Here is a 21,937-nt window from a genome sequence, read left to right on the forward strand (position 1 = left end):
TCACCTATTGGCAAACACGAAAAAAACACAGAGCAAAACGCAGTACTACCTGTCTCTAAATCGACAGTACACCATAGCAGTTTATTTGAGCATGGTGACTGATCAACAACGAAAAAGAACCTTGACAATGTACAGACTGAGTGAGTACAGCCTTGCTAATGAAAAGGGGAGACAGAGGAAAACCTGACTGCCTGCAGAGTAAAGGCTGTGGCCTTAGTGAGCCTGAAACAGAGCTACACTTCCTCACCAAATATGGAAAGTATAAAAATTTCAGAGAAGCACATTTTAAGAAATTTGAGTTAATAATAAAAAGTTTTATTAACCCATTATATGAAGAAAAACTACCAGTCCTACTACGGGAAGACTCAAAGAGCTGTAAATTAGCAGCAGTCTGTATTGCTGCCTGCCATAAAGTGAGGGACAGTGAGTGACATTCACTTGACACACATTGTTACTGTTATATTTGATGACAGTTTATTTGTTTTGTACTATTTTTCTTTGCTGTAATATATTTGCTATGTTTTTTCGAATCATTTTTTAGCTTTTCAATGTTTAAACGCTTGCTTTGGAAATATGTACAGTGTTACGTCATGCCAAGAAAGCCATTTGAATTTGAAAAAAAATCTGAATTTGAATTAATAAGATGAATTAATAATTTTAAAAATAATGAATTATTAATTAAAATAATTTAATAATTTCAATTAATAAGATTAATAAGTCCAAAGACATGTAGGTCAGGTGAATCGGCCATACTAAATTGTCCCGAGGTGTGAATGTGTGTGTGTGTGTGTGTGTGTGTGTGTGTGTGTGTGTGTGTGTGTGTGTGTCGGCCCTGTGATGGCCTGGCAGCCTGTCCAGGGTGTCTCCACACCTGCCACCCAATGACTGCTGGGATAGGCTCCAGCATCCCCGCGACCCTGAGAGCAGGATAAGCGGTTTGGGTAATGGATGGATGGATTAATAAGATGTAAGAGATGTGTCCAAATCTGTGAACAAGCTTTTCATTTTTTTTTTTTTCATTTTGCAATGTATTTTCCAGTGTACTCCCAACAGTTAATGTAACAACATGGTTTATATGCATACAATGTTTTTAGAATCCACAGACAGTTTGGGACCTGGGCAGGACTCAACCAACCAAACTATAATTAGTGCCTCATTGAGTTAAACCTACTAACACAACAAGAGGCTGCCATTCAGCACGTTGGAGATTTACTCACCCTGTTGACATACACGTAACCCTTTGGGATAATATGGGTGTAGAAGAAGGTGGATTTACCAGCTGTGTGAGAGAGAGAGAGAGCGAGAGAGAGAGAGAGAGAATGAATTAAAGGGTGTGAGTGTGCAAGGGGCAACTGAAGAGAAGCTGGACAGAAGGGGAGGAAAAAGACAGAAAGGTACATAACACTGTCACTTACAAGCAGGAAAACCCACAGCAACGATGACTTCAGTCTTGCTGGAGGTGAGGGAGGCGGTGGGAGGGTCATACAAATTTGCATCTGAGTCCTGTTCCCTCTGGAGACACAACCACATATTACAGACTTACAATCACAGAGGCACAAGAAAATTCAAACCCAAACAACAAAAACTCAACTAGCATGGTAAGTGTCGCTCACAGGATCAAATTCTGGCAGGCTGTAGGGGGCGCTCTTCCAGCCTAGGAAATACTCCTCTGGGGTGTGGAACTGCAATCCGATATTCAAAGCGTACTAAAGGGAAGGAGAAATGAAAGCCACAAGGGAGGCCTAAGTATCACTTAATTCTTGGTAAATTGACACTGCAGTTTTCCTCAGTGGTATGATTTTCCAGGATTAAGTTGCCAATAACATCAGTCATTTATCAGCTAGGCAGTTTAGAATGCTCAAATTGATTGCAATAATATATAATTTGTTAATAGTGATTATAGAAGAAGCCTGGCTAGATGTTAAGCATCACTTTTTTCTGTCTCTGTTAAGCGACTGTTGTCTAGCGAGATAGCATGAATTAACACTAAGGCTTCAGGTAACAATAGAGTTTATATTTTATCCATCTTACATGCTGGGCAATGCTGAGACTCTTAAACCTGCAAAGGACTTAAACTGAGTTGTATTAAATCCTGTTTTGAACCTGAGGCAATAAAACAGAATAATGCTCACATGGGAGCTCAACGTAATGAGGCATGGATCTCAATCCGGCTGATATCCAAAGGAGTTGAATCAAGTGCAACTGGACTTGGTATTTATCCGTGAAGACGTTTCGCCTCTCATCCAAGAGGCTTCCTCAGTTCGTACCTTTCTGACTAGACCAAGCTAGTCTGACTGGCTGGTGATGAGACTCAGAATTTATCCTCTAGGAGTCGCTGTCAGAGCTATTGATATGCGTGGCTCTTTGTGATCTGATGTTTACCAACGCCCGTCGCTACCAGAGCCATAGATATGAGTGGCTCTTTTGTGTTCCAATGTTATGGCCGCGCCCGTCGTTATCGGAGCTATTGATATGCATGGCTCTCCTGTCTCTCCTGGCTCCCCGTTGCTGCTAAACAAATGCATATCAATAGCTCCGATAACGACGGGTGCGGCCATAACATCGGTGGCGAAACGTCTTCACGGATAAATACCAAATCCAGTTGCACTTGATTCAACTCCTTTGGATAACCATGACCTGGATGAATGAGAACATTCACAGACAATCCGGCTGATATCTTACCAATCTGTCACTGCAAGAGAAGTCCTTCTTCTTTTTACCAGGGGCCCAGTTAGCAGGTCTGCCGGCTGCATCTGAGATAAGACATAACATCAGATACCCATTATTTAATCATCTCACAATTGCATACACATGTGGTACCTTCCGAATCACATGGCTTAAAATATGTAATTGCCCACATCACTGTGGTGGGCATCACTAACGAAACACCAGTCAAATTAACTGCGCATAAGATCACTCACCTCCTACATAAAAACTCTGACTTTTGGCAACAGTTACTCCACTGTTAGCCTTAAAGAAGAAAACAAGCACACAGACACACAGAATTAAAACTCAATATAGCCAATATAAAACTCAAACCTTTTGTTCCTTTTACAGTGTAGCATGCAATGACAATGTTATATGACATATAGCATGCAATGACATTGTTATTTGACAATGTGAAGAATGCTGACTAGGTTTCTTTGAATGTCCATCTGTAATTCTTTGGTTATTTTTTGTCTTAAAAGAAATCACAAAGATGTGGTCATTAAACAAAATGGGCGTGAACGTATGTATGTATGTCTTGTTTACCTTCTCACACAAGTAATTCCACATCCCCATCACTGGTTTTCTGTAGATACCTGGACCAGTTGCTACAAACACCTGAAACACAAAGGGCAAAAACCTCAAGTATGAAGATTTCCTACTTTGGTATGTGGCTGTGATGAGAGGGAACATCACAAAAGACTAACCTGCACAGGTAGCTGTAGTGTGCTGAGGACGTCCTCTACTTTAGACATGAAGACCTCTGGTCGTAGTTTTCCTTTGGCAATCCCCATCTGGTTAGTGAAGAAAACCACCTGAAAGGAAAAAATAGGGACAAATTGCATGGCAGCCTTTTTGTTTCAACAGAGATGGTATTGACTCATTACAAACTCCTGGCACTGTAAGTACATGCCACCTGGCTGCACTATGGGGTGGCAGTAGCTCAGGAGATAGAGCAGGTCCCCTGGTAACTGGAGGGTTGTTAGTTCTATACGCGGCTCCTCCTTGCAAAAATGTTGACGTGTCCCTGAGCAAGACACTTAACCCCTAACTGCTCCCGATGAGCTGGTTGTTACCTTGCATGTTTGACACTGCCATCAGTGTACGAGTGTGTGTGTGTGTGTGTGTGTGTGTGTGTGTGTGTGTGTGTGTGTGTGAATGTGAGGCATTAATTAACTGTAAAGTGCTTTGAGTGGCTGTTACAGCTACGAGAAAAGTGCTATATAAAATGCAATCCATTTATGGCCTGAATCAATCTTGGTGGAAGGTTTGGTTCTCCAAGATATAAGGAAATATTTCCAATTGAGGTTAACTGTTACATGTTCTTCCTCCCCACCTTGTGTCCTTTCTTCAGTAAGCTAGCCAGCCTGGGCTGAATCTCAGGGAATAGAATCCTGTCAATAAAACACAAACACGGGACCATTCCCACAAGTTTAATGAAAGTGACAGCGAAAGGGAGAGAGCGAGAATAAAAAACTGAGGTTAGGAGAGGAGAGAGTTCGAGACAGAATGACAGTGAAAGAGAGAGGGCTGAAGGTAAGAGATGGTGACATAGAGAAACTGGCACAGAGAATTCAATAAATGATGTCCTGGAGAGCAAACATACTTCCAATCATCTGGCGCAGTGGGGAACACTTTTCCAGACTTGGTGGTGATGATGCAGCCATCTATGTCAAACCCGGCAATCTGCCAGAGTTGGCCAAGGAGAGGAAGAAAAACGGTTTATGCAATACATGCGGAATATAATTTTCTTTTAAGTTTTTGTATTTTGAAACAGCTTCCAAGACTCTTCAAGGCACTTTTCAAGATCTTAAAAGTTCTTAATCAAGAAACTACAATGCTGTAGTTCTAAAACACCCTGAGTTATTCCACTGACATTTCTTTAACATTTCATGCATGTTTTTTGCTGACAAGAGTTCCCACCTTCTCACTCCCCATCACGCCAGCTGCAGTGTAGAGCAGCAGGTTCCCTATCTGCTGCCATCTGCTCTTTGAACAGGGCGACAAAGACGACAGTGATGCTGAAGAAGACGAAAGCTGACTACTGCGGCTCCCTGCTGTAGCTTTCTCTGCCATCTCCTGCAGCTGCCTTAACTTCTCCTCCGCTGTTCTCTCCTCCTCATCCTCTTCTTCATCTGACTCCTTCTCATCTTTCCTTTGGCGTTTCCCCTCAGGGTGTCCACCATTTGGGCTTAGTGACCTCTTCAATAACTGGGTGGAAAAATTGTATAAATATCAACTGCTTATTGCATCTTTCTTCAACGCTCCAAGTCGATGACCAATGAAATGTGTTCTTAGCAAATTGCCTTGTTAAAAGAGGAACGGGCATCCAGGTGGTGCGGCGGTATATTCCATTGCCAACAAACACGGGGCTCACCCATTCGAAACCCCGTGTTACCTCCAGCTTGGTCGGGCCTCCTTGCAGACACAACTGGCCATGTCTGCAGGTGGGAAGCCAGATGTGGGTATGTGTCCTGGTTGCTGAGGCTCACGCTATTCAGCGCGATCCTCCCACGTGCTACGTCCCCCTGGCAAAACTCTTCACTGTCAGGTGAAAAGCAGCAGCTGGCGACTCCACATGTATTGGAGGAAGCATGTGGTAGTCTGCAGCCCTCCTCAGATGGGCAGAGGGGGTGGAGCAGTGACCGGGACGGCTCGGAAGAGTGGGGTAATTGGCCAAGTACAATTGGAGAGAAAAAGGGGGGAAATCCACAAAAAAAAGAGGTACACCCATCATATGTAATAAACCCTCAATGCTGCAACATTTCAAAACTGCCTAAAAAAATATAGGTGTGGATATAAATAAGGTGTAGTAGGGAGTAGGGCTGTCAATTAATATTCCAAATTCAAATATATAACCGAATTGTCAAAAAAAAAGACATTTGAGTGTGAAAATTAATATTCGTTTGTGAAAAAAAAAGCTGCACTACTGTGACTGTCTGCCTCGCGAATTCTTGTGAGGTCCTTGGCCGCTGCACTGAATACACTGCATGATGGACAAGAGTCACAAAATGTCACTTTCACTTTTTGAAAATGAAATTTAGGTCACACTGAAATGAGCGAATAATTCAACAACAACCATGTATTAGAGACGAGAGTTCACAACCCAACTTAGCTGCAGAGAGAGTGATTTTCACTCCGAACAATCTAAAAAGCTCCGTTGGAAATACTTTGGATTTTGGTCAGAAAACAGAAAAACTGTGGAACCTATAGTCTTTAAATTAAGTTTTACGGTATAGCACATTTTATTGGTTTATTTTGTAATGTGTAGGTATATAGATCTTTTAAAAGACATGTTTACGCTGAAATACATATATCTATATTGTATTTATGTCTCTTGTATTGATTTACCTTCTTATGGACATAATGTGCAAAAATATATTCGAATGGGTCAAACCTATGTTTGTTTTTTTTAGAAGAAATAATCGAACGTAATTTTCAGCCAAATTTGACAGCCCTAGTAGGGAGAGGAAAAGGAAGCAAGTTTATTCTTCCTCAAACGTTGTCAGATGAAGGTTCTTATAATTCAAGGTTCTGTATCGCCTACATCATTTGAACAAAAGCTAAGCAGGAAATACCCGACTACAGATGCCTCTTGCAACCAATACAGGCTGGTTCAAGCGTAGTAGTTTTTTGCTTTCTAACTTTCCAAAACTGACAAATTATTGGAACAGAGTCTTCAGGACATTAGGACCACTTTAAACAAATGTTAAATAGTTCCATAAACACACCCTATGAACTTTTTTGATCCACACAGTAATAACATTTGGGTGAATGTGCTGTTAAATCACCCGGTGTCTTTTTGAATTTGTTTTTTTTTCTCTCCCCCTTCTCATTTTCTATCCTTGTCACCAACTGTGTATGAAACTTTATTTGCAAAAGAATCAGTCACCTGATAGGAAGAATACCATTATACATAGTTTACATTTTACTGTTAAAAATCCACAATAAAAACAGTTCATGGGGAAAAAAATGAACTGAACATGAAGAGTCTTTCATACTGAATTGGGTCTATTGCTATTTTCAATAGGTATGCTAACGCTATCTGGACCTGTCCAGGTAACTGACCAAAAACTGCAAACTTATAACACATGGGATGATGAAGCAATAATAACCACTGCTGCTATAAGTTACAGCTGAACCTCTAACCTTCATGGGGGATGCAGGAAAGAAATCCTTTATACTCCGTTTGGGTCCCGGACTTGACTGCTTCTCTTTTTCTTTTCCAATCCTCCCTACTTTCATCCTGTCAGTGGCTTTTGGCACTTTTTCTGACACACCAGATGCTGTTCTGTTGGGGCTGAGAGAGTAGTGCAATTTGAGTGCGTGGCTTTCATTGACCAGGTAAAGGGTTTCTCCCTGGGTGAGTGTCCCAGACTGGCCCCTTCCCAGCCTCTCACATCCAAGGGAACTGGGGTTGGGCCCAAGCTGTGGAGAAGGAACAACATTATGCAGACACTAGACTACAGCACCATTTTAGTGCAATGTTACAATCACGAAGTCATCACATTTATTGAAGATAACCACAGTGGGTCTATCCCAGGAAGCTAGATTGCAGGATTAAGACTTCTTATAAAGCAAGACACGCTGGCATTTCACTAGTTTTGTCCTGACTGTGGTTTCAGATATCATGTATAATGCTTGCCACATGTAGTTGGTTGGGTTCACAGCCACACTTACATAAAAAAAAATAATTCTGCAACCTTGCATTATGTCTACCATTCATAATTTCAAGGGTTCTTGTGGGCTGAGACAATGGAAAACAAACAGCTCCTGGAGTGGATTTAAATCAGCGAGTGACTTAATCTAATGATCTTTCACTATCATCAGTCGATGCCAACGTAAGAATGCCACACTGTTTAACTATGATTGTAACAAGAGGGGAAAGTGAAGAGAGATAAGAAACTATTATACTCGGCAACCATAGCACGACGTTAGAGTTGGGAGAAAGGTTTTGAGCTTTATACCTGGGTAACATGTACATTCTGGTCCTTGTAGCAGGCCACCACCTTAACTAAAGGAAAAATGAGGAATATCATCGTCACAAATAATACACTAAAATAAAATATTCACACAGCTACAGAGGAAGAGGATTAGGGCCGATGTGAACATTTACTGGGAGTTCAAAAACAAAAATTAAAGTAGAGATTTCTGTCACGTGGTCCGAATCCTCTTCCGTAGAAATAAAAAAAAATCGCAGAGGTTTTCCATTTTATCTCTCTTAGCAGCTAAAGCAGGAGAAGGGAAGTGGAATAATGTAATATCACAATGAAAAGGTCCGTTTGGATGGTGATATTATTCGTCATCCGTACCCTGGTGTCTGGAGCACTTTTTATCGGTGACCCCAGTCTCCGGACCCCGACCGAGAACAACGGCCCGCCCGTCTGCCAAAGAGATGCGAACCCCGCTAGCGCTCGCCAAGGTACACGACATCTGATCTGCAAGTGGAAAACGATAAGCGTAGTGTTACCTTGTAAAACGTAGAGTAACTACAAAAATTACGGGTCGTTTTCATGCGACGCAGTAACCGCTCACATTTCGAGAAAATATATCGCCCTTTGCAGCTTTCTACGGTTGGTCACTGTAGGTACGGTTTTACAAAGCGCAGAGGGGGGTCTTGTAGGGGGGACGGTTTTTAGTGTGACACGCAGGACTAACGCAAACACACTCGTTTAGAAACATATTCCTTACAACGGTTCTGCTTATTATTTTATCACCATTCACTGTAGTTCTTAAAAGAATTTAATTTCCAAATTATTGCTATTTGCATTACGTTGATCTCGACACAGTGTGCAACAGACTAGGAGAGACGTGTTTTTGTGACCACTAAACCGGGTTGGTAAGACTATCTACGACTACGCCACAGCGGATCATCTGTTCCCATCTCGTGCTGCCCTCTGCGTCTTTTATGACAGCCCATAAAAACACACGTCGCATTACATGCCAGTGCCGTAGCCTGTTAAACGAAACAAATGGACTCGCCAACCATGTTTCGTTTAATTTGTACTTGTAATCATCGTCCACAATCTCCCGAGTCGTTTTGAATGTCAGGTTCCAGGACAGGATGGACAAGTTTTTCCTAGAGAAATGAATTGCTTCAACGCTGGTAACAACCCTATTTCCCCCCCTAATTTTCTAATGTGCTTGGTGTTTTATGCTTTTTATTTTGTTTCATTTCATTTCTTATTTATTTATTTATTGTTATTTCAGGCATGGAATTACACGAATGCTTCGAAATACACATACTTATATTCCAAAATGTCAACTTTGCTCAGTACAAGTTTTGTTAACATCCACAAATATTGACTTGACTGACTGGGAAAACAGGTTTTAAGGCATTTGTGACCCTGCTCCACCCATGTGAGTACATAACAAATTATAAACGTTCCCACAGACTTTTATCAGACAAGCGACTCCCGTCACATGGACCAATGAGATGCCATCTTGCCTTTCCTCAGGTAAAATCCTGGCCTATTGCTGGACTCCTCTCACAGGTGTCCGGCCTCTTACCCTCTTTTACTTTTGTCATCATGGAAAATGTTTCTCACTGTTCACTTTCATTCGCACTGTTTAAACCTCGTGGATAGTGTTTTAGGTAGTTTGCCTGTGTATGTGCACCTCTGTGTTCCTGTTAAAGGATTTAGGCTGGAAGACCAAGTTTACTTTGTGATACATTTTAACATTTTCAAGATACAGCGTTAGAATTTCGTTTAGCAGACGCTTTTATCCAAAGGGACATACATCTGAGAGTTACTACAACACAAGTAAGGATCTAGTCATTAGACAACAAGCAAGTAAGTGCCAAAAAAAACTAGGTTCAAGTCCGATATGACGTCGTTGTCAACAGGCAGTGCGCAAGGGCAAGGCATAGGCTGCATACAGCGATTTTTTAAAAAAAAAAAAGTTTTTTTACCAACCGGGATTTCATATCTACCTAAAACGACTACCGCCGGTATTTAAACTCTGTAGTCTGTCATGATAAATACCCAATTGAGATATTAACGCATTACACGTTAGTATGTCTCTTAGGAAACGACTGACACCGAAATTAACATTTTAACAACTATAATACTACTTTTAAACTATTTAAACTTCAGAGAGACATGGTAGAACTTGAATAGCAAAATTGAAAAAGTGAAGATATTACCTGAAAACAAAACGAAAAACACATATTGCAAATCTAACAAACGTAACAAGGCTTGTAAAACGTGAAATGTAAAAACAAAGAACTGAAAATAAATTTTAAAACGGTCCTAAACAACGACCGGAACTTACAAACTACTAGACCGACCATGGGCCGTCAAAATTACCACCCACGGTTGTCAAGATAAATAAAGGAACTGGAGATGCAAATTACAAATTAGCTGCCGGCTAACTCTGGTGCAATTGTAAAATTGTGCGTTGTCCCTGTCAAATAAACAATAAACAAATACACAACTGAGATGTTAATAAATTGCATATGTTAGTATGTCTGTTAAGAAACGACTGACACCAAAATTAACATTTTAACAACTTTAATATTATTTTTCAAACAATTTAAAATCGCCGCTGTCCAACGCCTGTAAATACTGCAACGCCTCGGTGGTAGTCATGGTGCGTCTGAAACGGCGTCTGTAACCGGCACGTTGGCAATTCAAGTTTAGACTCTGCTCTTAAGGACGCTAGTGTGTTTCTAGGACAGACCAATGAACTTCGAGAAGGAAATGATGCGACCAACACACGTCATAAATAGACATGACGCGCACGATCACGCGCAAATTACAAGTCGTCATTTTGACCGTTCGTGGTCGTTATAGGTAGCGCTTATAACTTTTCTTTTTTTTATTGGATTATTCCCCCTTTTTCTCCTAATTGTATCTGGCCAATTACCCCAACTCTTCCAAGCCGTCCAGGTCGCTGCTCCACCCCCTCTGCCAATCCGGGGTGGGCTGCAGACTACCACGTGCCTCCTCCGATACATGTGGAGTCGCCAGCCGCTTCTTTTCACCTGACAGTGAGGAGTTTTGCCAGGGGGACATAGCACGTGGAAGGATCACGCTATTCCCCCCAGTCCCCACCCCCAAACAGGTGCCCCGACCGACCAGAGGAGGCGCTAGTGCAGCGACCAGGGCACATACCCACATCCGGCTTCCCATCCGCACACACGGCCAATTGTGTCTGTAGGGACGCCCAACCAAACCAGAGGTAACACGGAGATTCGATCCGGCGATCTCCATGTTGGTAGGCAACAGAATAAACTGCCACTCCACCTGGACGCCCACCACAACTTTTTTTGTGCAATTGATCTAAAACTCATTTTAATGCAAATATGTGCAATTTTAGGTGCATTCACGGAGTGGCAGGTATGTATCTTTTTTTCCCGCAAAGTTATCAAACTTTGAAAACCCAAATCTGTCAAAATTACTGCCTTGGTCATTCTAGTGATAACACTAGAACACTAGAAAACTAATACCCTCAGGTGTAGAGGTGTTCGTGAAAGAGCTGGGTCTTTAGCTTCTTCTTAAAGATGGAGAGGGACTCAGCGGATCGAATAAAGTTTGGTGACTTGTTCCACCACCGGGGAACTATAGAAGAGAAGAAGTTCCACTAACATCAGTAGCCACTTTATTTCTGTATTTAGGTCTTGAATTTCTGTTATATTCCCTCATAGGTCATTGCGGCAGACTGTACCTCCATATACAACACTACAGCAAACTGCTCTTGGGTACATCACAGGACTTAACTTTGACCCTTGGGATCATCTACTAATCTTTCATCCTCACCTCATCCTAGCTCATCAGCTCCACTTCATCTTTACACCTTCTGATTCTTATATATCATCTCTCCTCTGCCTGCCTGCACCCTGCACCCTCAAGAGCATCACTCCACCTCACCATGTCCAGCAACCCCACTCCCTCCCGTCACGAGGAGGCCTACATTTCTTTGATGAGAGGCCTAAAAGATCTGGACCTCCGGGGCCCCTGCATACCCAGCGACCTGGTCTTGATTGGGAATGATTCTTTCCCTCTTGCCATGAACAATCGAGGGCAAGTTTTGATGGCTGCCTCGCTGTATGGTGAAGGAAGGATTGTAGTCCTGGGCCACGAGGGATACCTGACCACCTTCCCTGCCCTGGTAGAGAACGCCCTAACCTGGTTGAGGGGAGCTACATCTGATAATCTCTTGGTGGGGATTCATCAGAACTCCAAAGTAGTGGCTAATAACATCAGAAAATCCACCTTCGATGTCCAAGAAATGGGGAGTTTCAATGAAAAGCTAGGAGTTGGGGTGTATGTGACAGATGCCTACAGTGTGGGTCCAGATGTGAAGGGCCTGGTGGACTACCTGAAAGCTGGAGGAGGAGTGCTGATTGCTGGGCAGGCCTGGAGTTGGGCTGAGGAGAATCCCAAGCAGAATGTTTTACTGGGCTTTCCTGGGAATAAGGTGTCTAGTGTGGCAGGAATCTACTTCTCCGAGCACCATGGGGAGGTTGAGTTGCTGCCTGTTTACGCTCAGATCCCATCCTCCTGGCTGGCTGTGGCGTAAGTGTAAATATTTGATATTCTCCAAATTTAACGTAGACTGGAACTGTTTCATAACAAAAAACATCTTCAAATAAATGGATTTCATTTGTATAGCACTTTTCTAACTGTAACAGCTAATCAAAGCGTTTTCAAATCAACGAATGCCTCATATTCACCCATGCACACACACACACACACACACACTCATACACTGATGGCAGTGTCAACCATGCTGGTAACAACAAGCTCATCAGGTGTCTTCCTCAAGCACACCTCCACATTTTTGCAATGAGGAGCTGAAGTTTGAACGGCAACCCTCCAATTACCAGACAACCCACGCTACCTCCGAGCCACTGTTGCACCTAAGTGCACCTAAGACATACACTACCGTTCAAAAGTTTGGGATCACCCAAACAATTTTGTGTTTTCCATGAAAAGTCACACTTATTCATCACCATATGTTGTGAAATGAATAGAAAATAGAGTCAAGACATTGACAAGGTTAGAAATAATGATTTGTATTTGAAATAAGATTTTTTTTACATCAAACTTTGCTTTCGTCAAAGAATCCTCCATTTGCAGCAATTACAGCATTGCAGACCTTTGGCATTCTAGCTGTTAATTTGTTGAGGTAATCTGGAGAAATTGCACCCCACGCTTCCAGAAGCAGCTCCCACAAGTTGGATTGGTTGGATGGGCACTTCTTGCGTACCATACGGTCAAGCTGCTCCCACAACAGCTCAATGGGGTTCAGATCTGGTGACTGCGCTGGCCACTCCATTACCAATAGAATACCAGCTGCCTGCTTCTGCTCTAAATAGTTCTTGCACAATTTGGAGGTGTGTTTAGGGTCATTGTCCTGTTGTAGGATGAAATTGGCTCCAATCAAGCGCTGTCCACTGGGTATGGCATGGCGTTGCAAAATGGAGTGATAGCCTTCCTTATTCAGAATCCCTTTTACCCTGTACAAATCTCCCACCTTACCAGCACCAAAGCAACCCCAGACCATCACATTACCTCCACCATGCTTAACAGATGGCGTCAGGCATTCTTCCAGCATCTTTTCATTTGTTCTGCGTCTCACAAACGTTCTTCTTTGTGATCCAAACACCTCAAACTTGGATTCATCCGTCCACAACACTTTTTTCCAGTCTTCCTCTGTCCAATGTCTGTGTTCTTTTGCCCATCTTAATCTTTTTCTTTTATTGGTCAGTCTCAGATATGGCTTTTTCTTTGCCACTCTGCCCTGAAGCCCAGAATCCCGCAGCCGCCTCTTCACTGTAGATGTGGACACTGGTGTTTTGCGGGTACTATTTAATGAAGATGCCAGTTGGGGACCTGTGAGGCGTCTGTTTCTCAAACTAGAGACTCTAATGTACTTATCTTCTTGCTCAGTTGTGCAACGCGGCCTCCCACTTCTTTTTCTACTCTGGTTAGAGCCTGTTTGTGCTGTCCTCTGAAGGGAGTAGTACACACCGGTGTAGGAAATCTTCAATTTCTTAGCAATTTCTCGCATGGAATAGCCTTCATTTCTAAGAACAAGAATAGACTGTCGAGTTTCAGATGAAAGTTCTCTTTTTCTGGCCATTTTGAGCGTTTAATTGACCCCACAAATGTGATGCTCCAGAAACTCAATCTGCTCAAAGGAAGGTCAGTTTTGTAGCTTCTGTAACGAGCTAAACTGTTTTCAGATGATTGAACATGATTGCACAAGGGTTTTCTAATCATCAATTAGCCTTCTGAGCCAATGAGCAAACACATTGTACCATTAGAACACTGGAGTGATAGTTGCTTGAAATGGGCCTCTATACACCTATGTAGATATTGCACCAACAACCAGACATTTGCAGCTAGAATAGTCATTTACCACATTAGCAATGTATAGAGTGTATTTCTTTAAAGTTAAGACTAGTTTAAAGTTATCTTCATTGAACAGTACAGTGCTTTTCCTTCAAAAATATGGACATTTCAATGTGATCCCAAACTTTTGAACGGTAGTGTATAACTGTTATTTTAATGCAGTATTTGTTTTTGTCTACTGCTATTGATTTATTCATATACCTTCTTCTCAAGTCAGCTGCTGCCGTTAGGGGTCGTCACAGCAGATCATGCGTTTCCATCTCTTCCTGTCCTCTGCACCTTCCTCTGTCACACACCCACCTGCATGTCCTCCCTCACCACATCCATAAACCTCCTCTTTGGCGTTTCTCTTTTACTCTTGTCTAGTAGCTCAATATTCAGCATCCTTCTTCCAATATAACCAGCCAGTGACGCCGGCAGCCGTAATCCTGTACGCATCGCATCGTGCGTACATTTTTTTTTAAGATTTTGTTCTTTTGTTTTGTGCCATTCACGCCATTTGACGCAAATACATTTGAAGGCCAATGATTGGTGTTAATGTCACTGGCTAATAGCGCATGGTGCATACAGATCCTTGTACGCACAGTGCGTACAGGATTATGACTGCCAGCGCCACTGTAACCAGCACCTCTCCTCCACACATGTCCAAACTATTTCAATCTTGCCTCTCTTGCTTTGTCTCCAAACCGTCCAACCTGAGCTGTCCCTCTAACATACTCATCCTTAATCCCATCCTTCTTCATCACTTCCAAAGAAAATCTTAGCATCTTCACCTCTGCCAACTCCAGCTCCCCCTCTGGTATTTTTGTCAGTGCCACCATCTCCAAACCATACAACATAGCTGGTCTAACTACCATCTTCCTTCCCTTTAACCCTTGTTGGTACCCTAAAGTTGCAAATCACTCCTTACATGCTTGTTCACCCACTCTACCCTGCCTCCACTCCCTTCTTCACCTCTCTTCCGCACTCCTCATTACTTTAAACAGTTGACCCAACTCACCCACCTTCACCACCTGTACTCCTTGCATCCTCCCCATTCCTCTATCCTCCCTCTCATTCACAGGGATTAAAGCAACAAAAAAAAATCTTTTGACTGAAATATTTTTTGTGAAAATTACCATATGTAAAATTATAAGATTTCAGTACCACTTGACACACAACCATTGCTGTTGTTCTCTAATGCAGCCATCAAGTTTAAATAAACCCTTGCTGCTGCTCTTTAAGGTAGCCATCAAGTTTAAATACTCAAGACCAATAGTGTTTTAAGGGAAGAAGATGCTTTTGAACAGCTTCTTGCCAGTTTTATTTTTTGTCATTTTGAAATTATACTGATTCTTTTCCTTTTTTGCAAAGCTTGTCTCAGTTTTTACTCTTTCAAATAATTAATTATCTACATTAACAAAACAATGAATTAAACAATGAGAACATTTTATCACTCCATTTATCAGTCCATTGTTGTGCCAGCAGACACAGCCTCCTAGTGGTAGAACTGGAAACAAACAACTACTGAAAAATAGTAACCTAAAGACAGAAATTATGAGCAAAAATACATTTTATTGAAACATCAAACAAACAGCACCAGAATTAGAATAACAAGTGCAATGTGTGCATTAAACAAACAGCACAAACAATAAATAAAATAACATTAAGTGCAATCAAATTTTCATTTTTTTCGGACTTTTCTGGGCAGTGAAACCAAATGCCTGAAGCTTGGCTACCCGTTTGAGGTTTTTCTTGTGGTGACTAGCTACAGCAGTAGGGGCCCCCGACTCCAGGAGTGGAGGAGGAGGTGGCTGTAGCAGGAGTTGCTCTGACTCCAGGAGTGGAGGAGGAGAAGGCTGTAGCAGCAGTTGCTCTGACTCCAGGAGTGGAGGAGGAGGAGACTGTAGCAGCAGGGGCTCTGGCTCCAGGAGTGGAGGAGGAGGAGGCTATAGCAACAGTGGCTCTAACTCCGGGAGTGGAGGAAGAGGAGGAGGCTGTAGCAGCAGTGGCTCTGGCTGCAGGGGTGCAGGAGGAGGAGGCTCTACCAGCAGTGGCTCTGGCTCCAGGAGTGGAGGAGGAGGAAGAGGAGGCTGTAGCAGCAGTGGCTCTGGTTCTAAGAGTGAAGGAGGAAGAAGAGGAGGCTCTAGCAGCAGCAGAAAAGATGGAACCTTTCCTTACTTGGCTTATCCTAACTGCTAAGAGGACCCTCACAGCTTCCCTCAGTTTACTTTCCTTTTGCTTGTCAATGATCTCCTTCTTCTTCTTCTTCAGATGTTTCTTGTATCGCTCATAAGAGGACATGCACGAACTTGGCTAATTTCCATTTTGGATGCTGTTTTCCCTGTTGCCTTCACGTGGGACTTGATGATGGCTAAGCCTTCATGGTTTCAATGTTCAGCCTGGCCCTATCATTCTCAATTATGTCATCCATGAGGTTAAATTATCCTTCAATAAGAGGGCCAGTGAACACTGACAGAAGAGCCTTTACCAACTTCCTCAAGACACGAAATCTCATCCCTCCTTCAGGCGTCTTGCAGGCAAAGATCTTACTCCACCAGTCAACATTGATTCATGCTGTATTCTCCTCAAAGCATCTGGCCTGTGCTCCTAGATCTGAGTCAGTCTGGTAGGCTCGCACCTCGTCGTCCAGTTGACCCAGCTCCTCAGATTTCACAACATTTGGCAAGGCTTTGGCTAAGGTGTTGAATCCCCCTTGGACTGATTCCTGGAGAATCATTGATGGTGCCAGCGCAGACAAAGAGGTGATGATGTCATTCTTGAAGGGAAGGTTTTTTAGGAGGAATGTCGCTGCCTTGATAAAGCCTTCCCTAAGAGATGTGTAGACTTTCTGCACCCAGGGCTTCTTCTCCATTCCAGCCTTGTTCAAGGCATGGAAGCTCTATCTCCCTACAGACAGCCTTTTGTCAGGGTACTGCAACTCTCTTCTGGACATCAAGCTTCAGCAAGTCATTCACCCTTATGGAGATGGCTTCGGGCTTCATGCATTTGGAGGGGAGTTCCCTGACCAGCAGCACCATTTCAGCATGCAGCACGTGGAGCGTGGGCTTCTCATTCTGCAGCTTCTTCAGGAACACCTGGAATGTTGTAAGCACACCTGAAAATCACATTAGAACCTGATTAGAACAGTAGATGAATATGTTTAACCATACATTCCTGATCACAGGAGCCCACTACTTTCCTTTCCCATGCTTTATTACATTAACAAAGTCAATTGCAAATAGGGTCTTCAAAATAAACACAACGACACGGAATGCAGTCGCATGAAAATAAGTATTTCCTGTTTTGATAATGGAAAAGTTAAGATGGTTATAACAAAGTTCCTGAGTAAACCAAGAATTTATTACATTAAAATAATATTTCAATAACTTCTTGAAAAGATTATAAAATATCTACTACATCTATGTCAATCAGTAATTGCACCCTTTTATGGATTTAATATCTTGCATTGGCTTTAGAAGTGATAACCAAAAAATACAAATTATTTTGTATCCATTTCTCATTCATTCAGACACTAGTAGATTTTTGAGCCTGAACTACTAAATCCTTTCAACTAGGCACAGGACTTTGACTAAACCACTCAGAAAAGAAAATTGGCTGAACATACCTCTGTGTAGATCTATCAAGGCTGTGAGCTTGTCAAACTCTGAGAACAGCTGCACACAGATACGTGTCTTCTGTTTTTTGTTGACCACTGTTCCGATCCATGCAGATTTTGCCATTTGCTGTCAGAGAAGAGTGATCCTGGCCTTTTCATCAGGTGTCACTTGATGCTTGTCGAGAACCTGGTTCAGAAACCATCTGCATCATATAAAGCATTATACACATAAGATTAAGGGAAGACAACACACCTGAAATGGACCCATCTGAAAGCCCGCCCTCTTTTCTTGATCTGGCAACAGTTGTGATTAGAGGATCAAGAAAAGAGAGCAGGCTTTGAGATAGGTCCATTGCTATATTTGCTCTGACTTATTTCATGAGTTTGCCTAATTAGCATAATTTAATGTAGAAAAAATAATACTATTATAATACAGTAATATATTGTATGTGTCTATATTACTAAGTTTCATTCTGATAGAAGTACAAGATTTATTTTGTCTCTATTCAACTGTGGTGCCTGACCTTAAAGCACACCCACCCACACATAATATATCATCTATTTTCTCTGTACTAGTAGGCCCCGTCATAATGAAACTTATCAGTATAGACCCACATATAATATTTCTGTATCATACCTTTATTTTTTATCATGAAATTATCCAAATTAGGCAAACATATATAATATAAATATAATGCTCATGCTATTGTACCTGTGTATGTGTTGCTCATGAGGAGACCAGGATGCTGTAGAAATGCACAGTCAGCAGATCCATAAGCTCCCGTACTCTGTCGCACACTTCCAGCATCTGCAGGAACCTGCTGCTGATGGGACAAAGCAGGCTCTTCTTTTCTAAATGCAGCAAAGACTGAAACTCTGAAAAAATTTCCCTTTATTTTGGGAATTTTTCGATATCTTTTTAGACATCCGAGCAAAAATCTTCCACAAATGACTCAAACGGATTTAAGAGGGCCTTGGCTGCATTTGAGACCATGTGGACTGTGTCTCCACTTATGTCCAGGAGTGATGGGTTTAGTCTTCTGGCTTGTGTCTCCACTCCAGACCTTTCCCCCCTCATTACACTTCAGCTGTCCAACAGTATGCTAACAACCTCCATTTATTCTCCATCTCCATTTATTTTTAACTGTGTTGTCTATTTCTGACACATCAGAGCCATCCTTCATGAAAAGCAAGTCCGTGGCTAATCAGGATGGTAGCGTTAAGGAACAAATTACCCCGCAGTGCATGACTGTTTGGGGTTTTTGGTAGGTTAAAGGTTAAATGTGAACTAACATGAACTTAACAAACGCAATGCCAAAGCTACTCGGGCTGCTCAGCCTGAGTCCCTTTATTGACAGCTGGTGATTGCTTATGGCATGAAACAGGCTTGTACTGTCTCAAAAATAATTTACTTGACTCACTGGATTATTTTGCTCCTTATTTGCTGAACACTTTCCTTACGTACCATTGAGTGTTTCTTTTAACAAAGTTTTATATATATTATAAGAGTCCCAGAACCTGGTGTAGACACTGGCCTTCAAAGCCCCTGCAAACCACTTCAACTGGCTCACAGTGGCACTTCCATCCATTCCTCCGACTCTCAGCTACCAGATCTGCATACATGGCTCTCTTCCTTTCTTGCGCCTCCTCCACAAGTGGTTTTCACTTGAGTGTGTATCACAACTGTGGATTGTAGTTTTGGTGGCATGGTGGCGCAAGAAGGTCCTGGGTTCGAGCTCCAGGTAATCCAACCTTGGGGGGTTGTCCCAGGTTGTCTTCTGTGTGGAGTTTGCATGTTCTCCCCATGTCCCTGTGTCTGTGATGGCCTGGTAGCCTCTTCAGGGTGTCTCCCCGCCTGCCGCCCAATGACTGCTGGGATAGGCTCCAGCATCCCATGCCCCTGTATAGGATAAGTGGAAAAAGAAAAAAGAGAAACATTGCATTATACAGCAACATACATTTGCACATACCTTTTGTGTACTAAACACAATTTTTCTTTTCCTACCATTCTTTCTTCATACTTTTTTTGGGGCGGGGGGGGGGTCTCCCTGTCTCTTTCTCCTTGTTCTCTTACCTCCAATCAGAATTGATAAGGATTTTGAGGAGGACTTGGAGTTCCTTCTTCAGGACGTGTCAGAGTTTGACATCCAGGGTACAATAACCTCAGAGATTCTGGTCCATGGCCCGCTTGCCTTCCCCATTGGTACCACCCAGGACAGAAGGGCTTTTTTGGCAGGAGCTTACTATGGACAGGGTCGGGTTATAGTGGTTACTCACGAGGGCCTCCTTGGACGACAGGTGACGTTTGAACTAATCAATTCTGAAAAATTATTTAAGATATAGATAGGTGCCTAACTGGGCATGGTAAATCTATAACTTGGCAAGGATTTGGTTCAGTGATTACACATTGCTCTGTTTAGTGTTATCTTTTTGTAATGGCATCTCTTTTTGTTTCTCTCTTGTGATCTGTCCCTATAGGGGCTGGCTCAATTTTGGCACAATGCCCTTCACTGGTTGGATGAGGGCCGGAATGGGGTTATTGGTGTCCTACCCCAATTTAAAAAATCTTTCTCACAGCTGACCCAATTGGGTCTGAAGTTAGAGGAGACAGATTTTAGGAAGGACCTAAGTGTGTTCGTATGTACAGCATACAGTGACAAACATGCAGAGGAGATGCAGAACTTTGTGGCAGAAGGAGGAGGATTGCTGGTCGGTGGGCATGCCTGGTACTGGAGTCAGACACACCCTGGGCAAAACCCACTGACAGATTACGCAGGTATGCTAGTGTACCATAACATATTAATTTGACATGCCCTGAATCAGTGACAGCTGGTGGTGATATTGGGTGGGTGGGGTAACAAATATAGTATACCCATCTTTAGTTCACACTGCAGCAACAGCAACATAACATCTGAGATACCATGTTAGACCAACAACACAATATACCTTTTTATATAGCAAGTGCTCTACAATAACACTATAGAGAAGTATAAGAATGGCCTGATGCCAAAAAACTCACACACACACACACACACACATGCACACGCACACACACACACGCACGCACGCACGCACACACACACCATTTGACTTTTTCTCTGTTCACATTAGCACATGCCATTTTTAACAAGAACAACATAAGCAAGAATGATGGAATGATATGCTACATGATAGACCAGAATGCAGAATCATGTAGCCCACAATGTCAGAAAAAGGGCTCACCTAAGGATGCACAACAAAACGTGTCCCAACTGAAATGACTGCCAATAAATACTGCAACTGTTTTTATCACAACTGTTTTGCAACACATTGTGTCAAACATGTCCTGAATAAAATAATTTGGTAAGCACAGCAAAAATAACGGTCATTATAGAAGAGAGACAAGCAATATATCTTGAGCGGCACCGTGGCGCAGTGGTTAGCGCTGTCGCCTCAGAGCAAGAAGGTCCTAGGTTCGAACCCTGGGGTTATCCAACCTTGGGGGGTCATCCCAGGTCCGTGGGTTTTCTCTGGGTGCTCCGGTTTCCCCCACCATCAAAAAGTCATGCATGTTAGGGTTAATACTCCTGTCTGTGCCCCTGACCGAGGCATGGCAAGACAAACTGGAGTTGGTCCCCGGGCACTGCATGGCAGCTGCCCACTGCTCCTAGCTACACAGCTAGGATGGGTTAAGTGCAGAGGAAGAATTTCCCCACAGGGATCAATAAAGTAATAAAGTAAAAATAAATAAATAAAAATGTAGACAGGAAAGCTAAATGTGTCCGATGGTCTTTTAAGAGGTCTATAGGCTTGGGCCTACCTTATTTGAAGAGACACTCACATTGATGATCTTTCTGTGATGCAAACAGGTTAATCACCATGTCACCGAAGTCCGGTGATTTTTTGATGAAGTGTTGCTCAATAGACAGCATAGCCAGGGCGTTCAGCCTATCCTGCCCCATAGTACTTCGGAGGAATGATTTGATCCTCTTAAGTGCACTGAAACACCTCTCTGACTCTGCAGATGTCATGGGGCTTGTGATGGCTATTTGTGTTAATTTCAGTGTTTCAGAAAAAGTGCTCTGAAGATTGTTCCCCGAGCAAAATCACGTACTGGCGTACACATGCCACATCGGTTGTCTCATTGGCTTGCACAGCTACAAATGGTGCCTGCGATATTTCATCAGCCAGTTTTTGTCCATAAACAGCTAACATACAATCAAGCAACTCATTTTAACATACAATCAAGCAACTCATTTTGATATTTCATCAGCCAATTTTTGTCTATAAA

At 42.5% G+C, this 21,937-nt stretch overlaps 2 protein-coding genes across 4 annotated transcripts in view; one reads left to right on the forward strand and one right to left on the reverse strand.

The window, feature by feature from the left end:
- Nucleotides 1–8,333, reverse strand: part of pnkp (polynucleotide kinase 3'-phosphatase) — a 12,996-nt gene extending 4,663 nt beyond the window's left edge. The window contains exons 1-14 of one of the 3 annotated variants that reach the window (XM_056283097.1): nucleotides 8,242–8,333; nucleotides 8,019–8,144; nucleotides 7,674–7,720; nucleotides 6,856–7,134; nucleotides 4,630–4,917; nucleotides 4,313–4,392; nucleotides 4,043–4,100; nucleotides 3,414–3,521; nucleotides 3,253–3,324; nucleotides 2,922–2,970; nucleotides 2,683–2,753; nucleotides 1,614–1,706; nucleotides 1,416–1,512; nucleotides 1,218–1,279 (exon numbers count right to left, since the gene is read on the reverse strand). In XM_056283097.1, the coding sequence (XP_056139072.1) occupies nucleotides 1,218–1,279; nucleotides 1,416–1,512; nucleotides 1,614–1,706; nucleotides 2,683–2,753; nucleotides 2,922–2,970; nucleotides 3,253–3,324; nucleotides 3,414–3,521; nucleotides 4,043–4,100; nucleotides 4,313–4,392; nucleotides 4,630–4,917; nucleotides 6,856–7,134; nucleotides 7,674–7,720; nucleotides 8,019–8,139 (1,425 nt within the window). In that variant the 5' untranslated portion in view covers nucleotides 8,140–8,144; nucleotides 8,242–8,333. Of the gene's footprint in view, nucleotides 1–1,217; nucleotides 1,280–1,415; nucleotides 1,513–1,613; nucleotides 1,707–2,682; nucleotides 2,754–2,921; nucleotides 2,971–3,252; nucleotides 3,325–3,413; nucleotides 3,522–4,042; nucleotides 4,101–4,312; nucleotides 4,393–4,629; nucleotides 4,918–6,855; nucleotides 7,135–7,673; nucleotides 7,721–8,018 lie in introns of all 3 variants that reach the window. The other 2 variants (XM_056283098.1, XM_056283099.1) reach the window with 2 other exon arrangements.
- Nucleotides 8,334–8,633: 300 nt separating this feature from the next.
- The window catches only part of LOC130115438 (TRPM8 channel-associated factor homolog), a 30,472-nt gene continuing 17,168 nt past the window's right edge, over nucleotides 8,634–21,937 (forward strand). Inside the window, exons 1-5 of the mRNA XM_056283095.1 lie at nucleotides 8,634–8,812; nucleotides 9,101–9,164; nucleotides 11,357–12,227; nucleotides 19,752–19,965; nucleotides 20,146–20,443. Coding sequence (XP_056139070.1) covers nucleotides 11,581–12,227; nucleotides 19,752–19,965; nucleotides 20,146–20,443 — 1,159 coding nt within the window. The 5' untranslated portion in view covers nucleotides 8,634–8,812; nucleotides 9,101–9,164; nucleotides 11,357–11,580. The remainder of the gene's footprint in view (nucleotides 8,813–9,100; nucleotides 9,165–11,356; nucleotides 12,228–19,751; nucleotides 19,966–20,145; nucleotides 20,444–21,937) is intronic.

Source organism: Lampris incognitus, chromosome 7 (assembly GCF_029633865.1).
Source record: "Lampris incognitus isolate fLamInc1 chromosome 7, fLamInc1.hap2, whole genome shotgun sequence".
NCBI classification, from domain to species: Eukaryota; Metazoa; Chordata; class Actinopteri; order Lampriformes; family Lampridae; genus Lampris; species Lampris incognitus.